At 39.8% G+C, this 13,065-nt stretch overlaps 1 protein-coding gene across 1 annotated transcript in view; it reads right to left on the bottom strand.

The window, feature by feature from the left end:
• The window catches only part of ESF1 (ESF1 nucleolar pre-rRNA processing protein homolog), a 1,041,566-nt gene that overhangs the window by 770,714 nt on the left and 257,787 nt on the right, over nucleotides 1-13,065 (bottom strand). The window contains exon 5 of the mRNA XM_044056192.1: nucleotides 3,489-3,598. Coding sequence (XP_043912127.1) covers nucleotides 3,489-3,598 — 110 coding nt within the window. The remainder of the gene's footprint in view (nucleotides 1-3,488; nucleotides 3,599-13,065) is intronic.

Genomic DNA, 13,065 nt, shown 5'->3' with positions numbered 1-13,065 from the left:
GATGTTCCACACCAGTGGTCACCCCCTCATTGGTTAGGTCTGACCATAAGCAAATCACCCTTGACATCCACATCCCACCCCCACCCCACAGTACGGAAACCTCCATAAAAAACTTCTCCAAAGCCAACTTCATGCTACTTAAGTCAGAAATGACAAACTTCATGACACCCATGCAGGCGGGAGCTGAAAGTTTGACTGCTGAATCCTACACTAAGGCACTGTATGAGCATATTCACTCGTGCAAGAATCGTGCCATCCCAAATAGAACCAAGACGCTCTCCTCCAAAAAAAAGGAAGCCAATCTGGTGGCCCCTGACATAAACAAACTATACAACAGAAGGAAAAAACTGTTGCAGAAAAGAGGAAAATCCCACGATGGAAAAAAATCACTTACCAGCTTCAGTAAGAAGCTGAGATCCCTCATAAAATCCTCCAAAGCTAGTTACGAAAATAAAATTGCCAAAGATTCCAAAGACAACCACAATGCATTCTATAGTTATGTCAAGAATCTAAATGGCAATGCTCAGATATGCTCTGAGCTACAACAAAATGGCATTAAATATACTGATCCCAAGGATATTGCCAATACTCTGGCAGATCGATTTAGTGCCAACTTCACCCCGCTTCTCACCCCCTAAAGGGCATATCTCAATACCAAAAGATGGCTAAACTCCGGTAATCATGGCCACACAGGTAGAAACCGCACTCTCCAAAGCTAGGAATACAGCAACCATGGGACCAGATGACATCCTGGGCTGTGTACTACATGAACTACAAAATGAACTGGCACCTCACCTAAGTGTCATGTTTAATCATAGCCTCACGTAAGGCTTCGTGCCCACTGAGTGGCGCACAATTACAGTTATCCCACTCCATAAGGGGGTATTCATCTTGGATCCCGGGAACTACCATCCCATCAGTCTGACGAGCCTGATCTGCAAGGGCATGGAAGGCATTATCACGGAACTTAAAAACAAAGACATTGGCAACCTTCAAACACTGGACCCCACCAAGTTTGGGTTCGTTAAGGGCCGATCTTGTCTCCTGAACCTGACCGACTTCTTCGAATCAGCTTCCAGAGTTGTGGACAAGGGTAAGGCAGTCCACACAGCCTATCTGAACCTCGCCAAGGCCTTCGACACCATCCCCCACTCTGGAATCATAGATAAACTTAATAAGCTGGGCATAAATTCCATCACTCGATGGGTTGCCAACTGGCTTACTGACAGAACCCAGACTGTAAAAGTAGCAGACTCCAAATCCAGCTCCAGACAGAACCCAGACTGTAAAAGTAGCCGACTCCAAATCCAGCTCCAGACAAGTGACAAGTGGCGTACCTCAGGGTTCAGTCCTGGGACCGCTCTTGTTTGGCATCTACTTCTCTGAAGTACAAGCCAACACTACAGGACTCTGGCTAACAAAGTTCGCAGATGACTGCAAACTGGGAGCCATTATTGAATCCCCAAATGATGTAGATATTCTACAAAAGGGCCTTACAGAAACTGATGCTTGGTGCCAGAGCCATGGGCTCAAGCTTAATGTCAAGAAATATATAGTTATCCCCTTTGAGAAAAAACATATACCCATGAATTACCACATAGGTGGCAGTGCACTAAACACTATAAGTGTGATGAGAGACTTAGACTTAGACACAGGCGGACAGTGGTCTCACCTTCGATAATCACATCACCACAACAGTCAGGAAATCCTTTTATGTGGCACACCTCATCACTAAGGGCTTTTCATCCAGAAAAAAGGAGGTCATTGTCCCACTGTACTCATCCCTCATTAGACCCATTATAGAGTACAATGTCCCGTTTGGTATGTACCTTACAAGACATCTGCAACAGCTGGAAAGGCCACAGAAATACTTCACTAAAAGGATCACAGGCCTAAAGCAGATGCCCTATGCTGACCATCTAAAAAAACTCCAGCTATACTCTGTAGCATATCATCTACTCAGAGGCGATCTCTGCTTAACATACAAGGCCAAGTCAAACCCTGAGCTGTTGGACATGCTCCACTTAAAAAAATCCCAATCCCTCAGAGCTACACGCTCCAAGAATCTAAACCTTGTCATCACAATGAACAAAATATGCTGGAGGAATAAGTTCCTGACCCAGAGACTCCCCATACTCTGGAATAGACTGCCCATACCTGTCAAGCAGAGCGCCTCCTTGGCCCTCTTCAAAAGGAACCTTGACGATTGGATGGGAGATAGGAAATTCACGCCAGGGATCACGTCAGCCATCCTGCTAGATAGGGGTCCAGGGAAGTAAATATTGTGGGAAGAAATATCCAGGGATTGTTATGGCTAGGCTTGTATAGGCCCTAGGGCGATTAGCGTAGTACCAACCTATGAACATGCTCTGTAATCAACAAGTAACTGTGACTCAAATCCCAAACAAATGTATTCCACAATGTAAAATTAAGCACGATCAAACAAGCTGGATGAAGTTTAAAGATGAAGAGGGATTCTTTCACAGAATATATTAAGTTAAATGAGAGACCTTTCACAAGAAATGCTTATCTACTCACAAAATCATGGAAGCCTGAAAGGTGAAAGATCTGAAGTTAATGGCAGAATAATAAAGACCAACAGAAGACTGAAAGAAGACATGGCAGTCCTGAAGGTCCAACAACTAAATGGGAGAGTGTGGGAGGAGGGAGAGAAAGACAGAAGAGAATCGTGGATCCCATTACAATAAAAAAAAAATCTATTTGACATGATATCTTACTCTGGCAGACCACCTGAAAACACTAAAAAAACTATCAAATGTTGTCAGAAGTTACAGGAGAAGAAATCCTATTACTGTAGAAATCAGGTCCTGAGGTGAGACCGTATTAATCCCAACGAAAGGACATCTCACTTGAAAACTGTACTGAGACTGCATGTTAAATAATATAGAAAATAGCCAAGAATATAGGCCAACCAAGGCCATCATAAGGTTATTAGAGAAAGCTACACCTCTCCAATTCAAACCTTACTTAACAAAGGGAGTGCAGAAAGACATCCTTGTCCTGATACCTGTAGCTCATAGAACTAACTGATCAGTTATAAATATTGTGTTATCAGTGTTTTGTTTCATATTATTTCAGGGTGACTTTGCCCAGCACTCGGTAAGTGGAATCGGTGTTGCCTTTCATTATCTTAGCTCTAAGTGAGATAATTTTACTCCCTATATATACTGTTTGCTGTTTCTTATCTGCTGTATTTTTCTGTCTAGAAGTGCTATCTCTCCTTATTAGCCACCCCCTCCAAAATTTAAAAAAGGGCATGTTACCACTTAAAAGTAAAAATAAAATACACATACATATCTATAAATAGATATATTATATATATATATATAGAGAGAGAGAGAGAGAGAGAGAAATAGAGATACCCACACATACACACAGAAATATACACAATGTATGCAGATTTTTTTTCAACATATTCTGAATATCTACTACCAGGTAGATAAGCTGAATTGCACTTTATACTTAACCTTTCTTCTTCGGTGTCTTCAGTAGAATTTTCTGGAACGCTGAGTATTTCAACAGGTCCCTGACATTCCTCTGCTTTGAGACGTTCTTTTCCATACTCAGAAGGATAGATCTATAAAATCAGTAGGAGTTTTAGACACATTATATAGTCACCTCAAACATGAGCTCTTCAGAGACCAACTGTATTCAATATTTATGGTTTAAAATCAGGTTTAAAAACTTGAGTGTGGCATGGAACTGCTGGAAGTCTTAAAGTGATGCATCTTTTTTTGTCAATTTAACTATCTACACTAATAGACAAATGTGCCAATACCTTATCAAATACCACATTCACACAAAATAATTTAAAATGCACTTCAGCGAGAGAGTGACTTTTAAAATATCCAAATTTTTGCAGAATGTCCAGATTTTTGCCTCATAATTTTGGTCTGATTTTCATAAAATGTGTGTTTTCTGACAAACCACTGAGTGATTTACTCACTAAATAGTAACAGACATTTAAGTTTCAAACTTCATATGCTTGAGAAAATGCATGATAATGCAAAACATGTTATTCTAGCAAGAACATTTTTTTAAATTGTCCCTACTTTTGGGCCTTTTTTGCCCCCTCCCCAATTATTTCAGGCTTCATCCCTGACTCGTGCTAATAGTTTGAGGAGTATGAAACACTGCTAATCCTAAAAGAAACATGCTGTCTCATTCTAGAGATCAAAGAAGAAGCTAAACAACAGTGAGGCTGCACAAAATACATATATAATTGCATATAAACCAAAGAGTAAAAAGGTCACACAGACAAACCAAATCATAAAAGCTACAAGAAAAATCTAGCCAATAGAAGCCCATGAGATATATGAATGCATCCACAAAGGCTTAAAAAGAAAAAGTAAAAAGTCATGGACTTTCATAAGCCATCTTGCTGAAACACTTGATGTCCTTAAGGATCATTTGCACTTATCCCATGGGCTGCTATTGCAGGAGGTTTAAGGTATCATACAGTGAAAACGCTAGAGATAATCAAAGTCCTCCAAGCATGATACCTCTACCCTAGTATAAGGCTTTAGGATGCAGTGCTTATCCATCCTGTAAGCAGAACCCAAAATAAAAAAAAGATTAAAACCAGAAATGATGACTCCAGTGTGGAATTCTGTGTTATTTTCTTTGACAGATTTTTTGAATTATTTCTCAACTGTTTTCTGTGTCTTAGCTCTTTCAAATTTATTTTTGATTTGTCTGAGATTTATCTTTATTGTTGGACAATATGCTCTCTCGCTGGTCAACCTCACTGATGTCCTGTAACACATCAGGGGTCAGTCAAAGTCACAAACATTTTTTAAAAAATGTTAAAAGATCCTTAACCCAAAGGGCTTTTTAAACTAGGGTAGATGTTCATAGGTTCATAGATTAGTACTAGACCAACTGCATTTGCAGGACATTTTAAGACAGTTCATCTTTGGAAGACTTTGGCCATCTGTCTTGGATCACTTTGTGTAGTGCTCCATGACGGATCGCTCAGTATACATAGAAATATAAATGTGTATATATATATATATATATATATATATATATATATATATATATATATATACACACACACAAACTTTGAGATCACAAAGTGCATTTTTCCCCAACACCATGAATTGTTCAAGCTTCCATGCCCATCGACCATCTGTGTAGTCAACCAAACTTTAATTGAGTAAACAAATGATGACCACATGTGAAATCAACAAAATTCAGTCACCTCATATAGATATATCTGCATACATACATACATACACACACACACACACACACACACACACACACACACACACAGACACACGCGCGCGCACACACTTCAAGAAGCACACCAGGTTTACACTACAACAGTAGTTTTTACTTTATTATAACAATATAAAAATTTGGTGGTGCTGTGGTAGCGTTGTCGCCTCATAGCAAGACGTTGTCCCGTTTGATTCTCAGCTAGAGCGTCTTCTGTGTGGAGGCATACGTGAATGGGGCGTGCCTTCGTTGAAGGTTGTGCGTCAGGGCTGGTAACCCGGTACGTAAAAATCCACTACCAATCATTAGCGGACCGGAGTTCTGCTGTGGCGACTCCTAACTGGGAAAAGCCGAAAGACACAAAATAACAATATAAAAATGGGCGTATTTCACCAAAAGCAAATAAAACGTAAGAGGTTAAAAAACTAACACAATGCTTGAAATAGTTCAGTCCATCAGTGGTGGTAGTTAGCATAAGATTACTATGCCTTTCTCAGTGCTAACAGTCTTTGAAGTGGCACCATGCACTGAGTCTGCAACCACAAAGTCTTTTCACTGCAAATTCTTTCCTATAAAATAACAATCCAAAAATGCCATCAGTCCAAGAGGTACTCACAAACAACTCAAGCGTAGTCTCCATAACAATCTCTATACCTCCATGGTTTCCTCTAATGAAGCAAATAAAAAATTGTTTTACCAGAATATCTTCAGACATACAACTCTAGATTTTCCCTTTCCTGGACTTCCACTGGAAACAAGGGACCTCTCAATGGACCCCCACCTTAAAGCCAATTGTTCTGGGTTTGATCAGTTTCTCTCAGTAGTACTCAACATAACCTGCTCCAGATTCCTCTGGATTCTCCCATACAACTTCTGCAATACCAGAACTAAGCTATCCTTAAAAAAAGCACCGGTCACCAACTGATTTCCGTTACCTGAAACAAAGTATTTCACATGAAAGCTACCTGCCCCCATTGCTTTGTTCAAATGCATTCTCCCACATAAAAACTACTCTTTTTAAGGCAAGTACTTCAACAAATCTAAAATTTAGCGTTGGCTCATTTCAAAATACAGCTAAAGTGGAATGCTCCAATCCCTGCTGGTTCACTACTCTTTCAAGCATTATTGGGAATGTTTCCAGGTCTTCGATGCTAAATAGATACTTGAGCGAGGGTGTGGCTATTGGCTTTGCCATGGTCTTGGCAATAAGTACAATTCCTTCAGCAGTGGTAGAGATGGTCTTCAAAAGTCATTCTATGGTGGTTATAACCTCTGCATCACCTGTAGGAGCCCACAGAGCTCAAATCAGTCACCAAGAGCACAAAACTCTACTTGTTTGCTGTGGTGAAAACTCACTGTTTAGCACTGGCAGGTGGAATCAGGAAAGCAAAAAAATGTAGTTGCCCACTGCATACACCATATGTGAAATTTTCAGACAGCGAACACACAGTTTACCATGCAACAGTATTTTAACTGGTACAACATAAAAACACGGTGACTCTGCCAAAAGCAACCAAAATGCAAATGGTAAATAAAACGGGATCCTTGAAATAAACTGTTCAGTTCTTCTGATGTTTTAGCAGTAGTAATTAGCACAAGTTTACAATGTTTTTTTCTCCGTACTGACAATCTTTGAAATGTCACACTGTAGTGACCCCGTTATAACCACAAGGTCTTACCAGTCAAAAGTTTCACCCTTGAATGTAATAGTCCAAAAACATCAAAAATCTAACTGGATTTCACAAACTCAAATACAGTCTTTGGAACACTATGTCTTTAATACAAGGGCTTCCTCAAGTGAAACAAATAAAATTAATTTTTGCCAGAATCTCTCCAGTCAGGCATACTCCAGGTTTTTACTGGAAATTAGGAAATTACCATGACTTCCATTGGCAAATACTGACCTGTCACTGGATTCCCATCTCAGGGATAATTACTCCGGCCTTGGTCAGTCACCTTTTCATCAACAGTACTCCACAAAATTTGTCAGACTCCTCAGGACTCTACCAAATACAAAAGTTATTTTTTTTTTAAAGCAAAGTACTCTAACACACCTAAAATGTAGTGCCAACTCATCTAAAAAAGACCTGTTTCCCGTAATTGTTGGGCATCCACCCACAAGAAGCACCACACTATACAGCAGATGACTCCTCTCCAGCCTGATCCAATGGTGCTAAGTCCACTGGAAGGTCAGTGAGCCCTAGACAGACCATCTGCATTGTGGTGGTGAACATCAAGACTACATTCAATCCAAATGTTGAATGGTTGTAAGGCTAGACTCCACCTGCAAAACTTCACACTGCCTTTCTTTTGTTGGTAAAGCCACTGGAAGGGGTGTAAGCATTAACCAAGGTAAACTCCCTGCCCAGGAGATCATAACACAGGGACCCCAAATCCCATTTGAAGACCAGGTTTTCCCCTCCCCACACTACAGCATCCTGCCTTTGCTTTTCTCCATTTCTTGCTGAGATAAACTGGATGCTCTCATTGCCCAACTTTTCTATTAGCACTGCCATCAATCCAACCTCTGAGGAATCTACATATATAGTAATGGGTTCTGAGAAGCCAGTGGACCAAGGACCAGTTATTTTCAAAGGATCTGTTTAAGCTTTTGAAATACTTATTCAGCTTCTGGCATTCACCAGACTGGCTCATGAGCTTCCTCCAACCAGGTGTCTAAAGCAGCATTCAATGGAGACAAAGGGAGAGATAAACTTTCTTTTATATCCAGCAAATCCCAAAAAAGGGTCCTAGCTGCTAAACTAACTAATTGAACTTAACCAATTCATCTCAGTCAACTGCTCTTCTTAATGCTTCTTTGTCTGAGACTCAGGCCACTCCCTTACAGCCTAAATACATTTCTTTCTCATTTTGTGGCTTGACTGGTCCTCTACCAATTTCAAATCGGATATGTTTTACCTCTATCATTCTTACCCAACACTTTAAAGCATTAACAGTAAGCTCAACTTAGACTAACTAGGCAGGGGCATGCCCCCCCCCTTTGTTATTTGCTTGGAATCAGAAATGCAAGGATATAATTGGCATGGTAATCAAGAAAAGTTGGCTTTATTTGCAAATATTATTCTGTACTGATAAATCCAGAAAAGGACATCTCAGTGTTATGGAACATTTTCAGACAGTTTCTAGTCTTTTTTGGGATATAAAATTAATAAACATAAAGGCTATAGCCATAAATTATGTACCCACAAACAAACTGGTTCCACAATACCCACATTTATGAAGACAAGACAAATAATATTCAGGATTATGGATTAAAAAGGCATTTGTTATGGCAGCTACAGATGTGGGAAGAGACTAAAAAAAGGTAATGCAAAAACTGAGAAACTAGAAGCTCTTATTTATGGATATGGATAGTAAGATACAATCAGTGAACACGTTTTTAGTCCCTTTAGTTTTATACACAGGTCAGGCATATTTTTCTCAACCTGAGACAATTAATAAATAGTTGAAGGAATTTATCTGGGAGGGGAAGAGGGCAAGAGTTTAAGTTGGATAACTTGACCCTTCCAATAGAACAAGGTGGTTTAGGATTACTTGATTTGAAGGGATATTTTAGAGCTACACAGATAAGGCTCATATACATTAACACAAGCAGAAGGTTATAATTTAAATGGAAAGGGATAATGAGGTTCCAGCAGGGGGAAAGTTCAAAAAATAGAGAGAGAGAGATTGGGATTTTGGATGCAGATTCGTAAGGCAAGTAACAGCCATACAAAATATTATATTCATAAAGCAGCAGAAAGTATTCTAAGAACTAAATTTATTTAAACTTAGATTTATTTTTTCCAGTAATTGCTTTTTTGGCAGCCAACAGAATTAAAGTTGATATGACATTACTATATCTTGGCAATTCAGATCCTGTATATCAGCTGAAAAGAATAATTTCCTTTGTTATAACCATTTGCTACCTCAATATTTCTGACAGAGAACTCTGTAGGAAACTTGTAAAATCTCCTAACTCATTACACTTCCAAAATACAAGTTCCCAGTTTCTTCCTCCTTTCCCCGTCAAACCTCCATCATTTGCTCTCTACTTGTATGTTTAGTCTCTTCCCATAGATATGTAGCTGCAATAACAAAATCCTTTTTAATCCATACTCCTAAATACTTAATTTGTGTCCCCATAAATATGGGTATTGCTGGACAAATTAAGGTGTTGGTATATAGTTTATAGCCATAGGCTTTGTTTTACCTTCATTCATTTTATATCTTGAAAAAAAAAAAAAAAAAACAGGAATGGACTTAGAATACTCCACAACACCAAGATGTATTTTTTCTGGTTCCATGAGAAACAAAATAAAATCATCTGCAAATAAAACCAACTTTTCTTGAACACTATACCAATTATATCCTTGAATTTCTGTCCCTTATTTTCCTTGCCAATGGTTCTAAACATAATGCAAATAAAAAAAAAGGGGGGGGGGGAGGACAGCCCTGCCTGGTTCCCCTGTTCAGGCACAGAGAGGAACCCTCCTACTTTGATTTTTTCCTCTAATCCCCATATATTCTTCTAATTAACCTTATCGTTGTATCAGGAAATGCAAATCCCAGCTTACTCTGCCAAATGCTTTCTCTGCATCAAGACCAACCAATAACAGTGGTATTTTCTTACATTCTCCTTCTCCCTTGATCATCATTATTCTACTAATGTTGTCATATGTTTCCTTCCCTTACACAAAACCACACTTGCAATATCTATCAATTTTGTCATATGTTTCCTTCCCTTACACAAAACCACACTTGCAATATCTATCAATTTTGGCATCACCTTTGCCATTCTTTTAGCTATTACAGACACAAACACTTTATAATTGTGGCTTAAAATTAAAATGGGCCTATATGAACATGAGTTAGTTGGGTCTTTAAAGTCTTTAGGTATGACAAACACCACAGACTTTTTCCACAATTTGGTGCCTCCACTTCTTTTAAAATACTATTAAAACCTTCCAGATCTTTATCACTTACACCCCCCCCCCCCCCAGCTTTCAAAGTTTCACCGGAATACCATCTATTCCTGGAGGCTTTCCTGTACATTGGTTATAACATTACAATTTGTATTTCATCTCCTCCTATCTTAGCTGTTCTTGTTGAGCCTCATCTACATCTAACTTTCGCATATTAAAGTCTTCAATAAATATTTTGATTTGTGCTTTTTCTTTTTTTCTCCACTTCTCTGCTTTCTACAAATTTTCAAAAAATTTCCGAAATATCTCTAATACCGCTATAGGATCTCTGGTTATTTTTCTTGTTATAAGATCCCTAAGTTTGGCAACAACCCTTACTACTTTCTGCTGCCTAAGTCATTGTGCCAGAAGTTTTTGTACTCTAGAGTCATCATCATAAAAATTTGCTTAACAGAAATCTTTAAAAACTCATGCATATCATCCAGGCACTCCCTAATTTTCTCTTTAGCACTCTGCAATTGCACCTCTTGTTCTGTGAAATTCCCCTTATTTTGCAATACTATAACTTCAGTTGGCCCTTCTAAATATTTAATACTTCTTAATCAGATCTCGTTTTTCTTTTATTTCTATCTTATTTTTAAATTTCACAGTCATTTTAACCCACTCACTAGCTATAACTTCTGGAGTACGTTCTATTTTCCTTACTAACTCCAGCATAATTTCCACTATCCATTCATTAAAGGGCAACAATGGGATTCTATTATTAAATGCTGAACTACTCTGTCCTTTTTCTCTCCATTTACAGTCCCTGCTATGAATAAACAATACAGCATTCAAAAAAATTTTAATCGACTGTTTCTCTCCACTAGAAAATACAGTTGTGTACACTTACCATAAGTGTAGATGCTCGAGTGTATTCACTGTTGCAGTCATTACATTTGGGTTATCTGCTTGCAGGTAGCCCTCAGTCGGCCTGATTAACAAAGTCTTGGGTCCTGCGTCGGTTGCTGCCCCTTCTTCCATGACGTCAGGTCGTCAGGGGTATAAAACATGAAGCCGACGCCATTACATCAGTTTTTCTTGCCCCAGATGTCAGGTGCCCCCGTAATGGGAAGCAATTAAACATACATGCACAAAGATATACCTCCAACAAAAAAAAAACAAATACACCAAAAAGGCTTTTAAGCATAGTAAAGGAAAGTAGAGGTATAGCCAAAAGAAGTTAGGGGGCTGGAGGGAGGGTAACCAGGACTGCAACAGTGAATACACTCGAACATCTACATTTATGGTAAGTATACACAACTGTACTATGTTCTTCATGTTTCACTGTTGCAGTCATTACATTTGGGTAGATTCCCAAAGCTATGGTTGGGAGGAGGAATTTAGATAGCATTAGGGCCCGCTATAAGGCCCTGCAAGACTGCAGTGGCAAAGCCAGCTCTGGATTTAGAGAAAATTGGCAAATGATGATGCTTGGTGAAAGTGCGTACTGAACTCCAGGTAGCAGCTTCTAGGATGTACCTGGTAGGGACGCCTCTGAGAAAGGCTGTAGAGGTAGATGCAGCCCTGGTGGAGTGAGGTCTGATCCCCTGGGAGATAGGTTTTCCATGGTGCTTATAGCAGAAATGAATGCAATGGCTTATTCATTTAGAAATGGTTTGCTTTGAAATAGCCTTCCCCTCTGCCCCTGCAGCAAATGCCACCAGCAGTTGTTCAGATTTCCTTTGAGGTTTAGTCCTGTCCAGGTAGAATCTAAGTTGTCTGTGCACATCTAAGGAATGCAGTATCTGTTCCCCTTTATTCTGTGGATTGGGAAAGAAGGTTGGCAAATGAATGGACTGATTAAGAGCCACACTGGATATCACCTTGGGCATGAAGGATGGATTGGTTCTGAGGGACATCCTGTCCGCATGAAAGATGATGAAAGGCTCCACTGCCATAAGGGCCTGTAATTCAGATACCCTTCTAGCTGAAGTGATTGTTAAAAGGAAAGCTGTTTTCCAAGAAAGAAATTTTAAGTCTGTAGTAGCAGCTGGCTCGAAAGGAGGTAGAGTGAGTTTCTCCAAGACAAAGTTAAGGTCCCAGGCTGGGGTTTGAGCTCTCCTGGGTGGTCTCAAATTTTTGGCCCTGCTGAGGAACTGCTTGAGCAGTGGATGAGAGAAGAAGGGATGTTCTGTGTTATAATGAGCTGAAATGGCTGAGGCATGGATTTTAATGGAGGAAAAAGGCAGGCCCTTGTGAAGCATCTCAGTTAAGTATTGTAAAATCTGAGGTAAATTGGGTGCTGCTGTGCTCATGCCTTGAGATTGGTTCCAGACACAAAATATTTTCCATTTTTCAGCATAAGATTTTCTTGTACTAGGCCTCCTTGCCTCTAAAATGATATCCATCACAGGTTTGCTGAGGGATGGTAAAGGGGAGATTAAGTAATTAGCCAGGCTGCAAGGTTCAGTGTTGGAAGCTGAGGGTGCAGAATCTGATTCTCCTGCTGAGACAGCAGGGAAGGAATCTGAGGCAGGTGCCATGGAGATAACTGTGACACGCTGCGCAGGAGGGGGTACACCAGTGTTGGTGCGGCCAGTCTGGAGCAATCAAAATCATCCTTGGTTTGTCCTGTTTGATTTTTAGTAGTACTTTGGAGAGCAGAAGCAGGGGGGGGGGGCACAGACTGACAGGTTTTTCCAGCTGAATGACACAGCATCCACTTTCCAGGCTTGTTTGGGGGAGTCCTTGTGCAAAATTTGTCCAATTGATAGTTCTGGGGAGAGGCAAACCGGTCTATATCTGGGGTCCCCCATTTGCTCGTTAACATGTTGAAAATCCTTGGTTCCAGTTTCCACTCATGTGGGTCCATGAGGTTTCTGCTTAGTCCGTTTGCCAGTGTATGTAATTTTCC

Source organism: Protopterus annectens, chromosome 1.part2 (genome assembly GCF_019279795.1).
Source record: "Protopterus annectens isolate FY-2018-M chromosome 1.part2, PAN1.0, whole genome shotgun sequence".
Classification (NCBI taxonomy): Eukaryota; Metazoa; Chordata; order Ceratodontiformes; family Protopteridae; genus Protopterus; species Protopterus annectens.
Note: the sequence above shows the minus strand (reverse complement) of the source record. Positions and strands in the feature narration are given on the sequence as shown.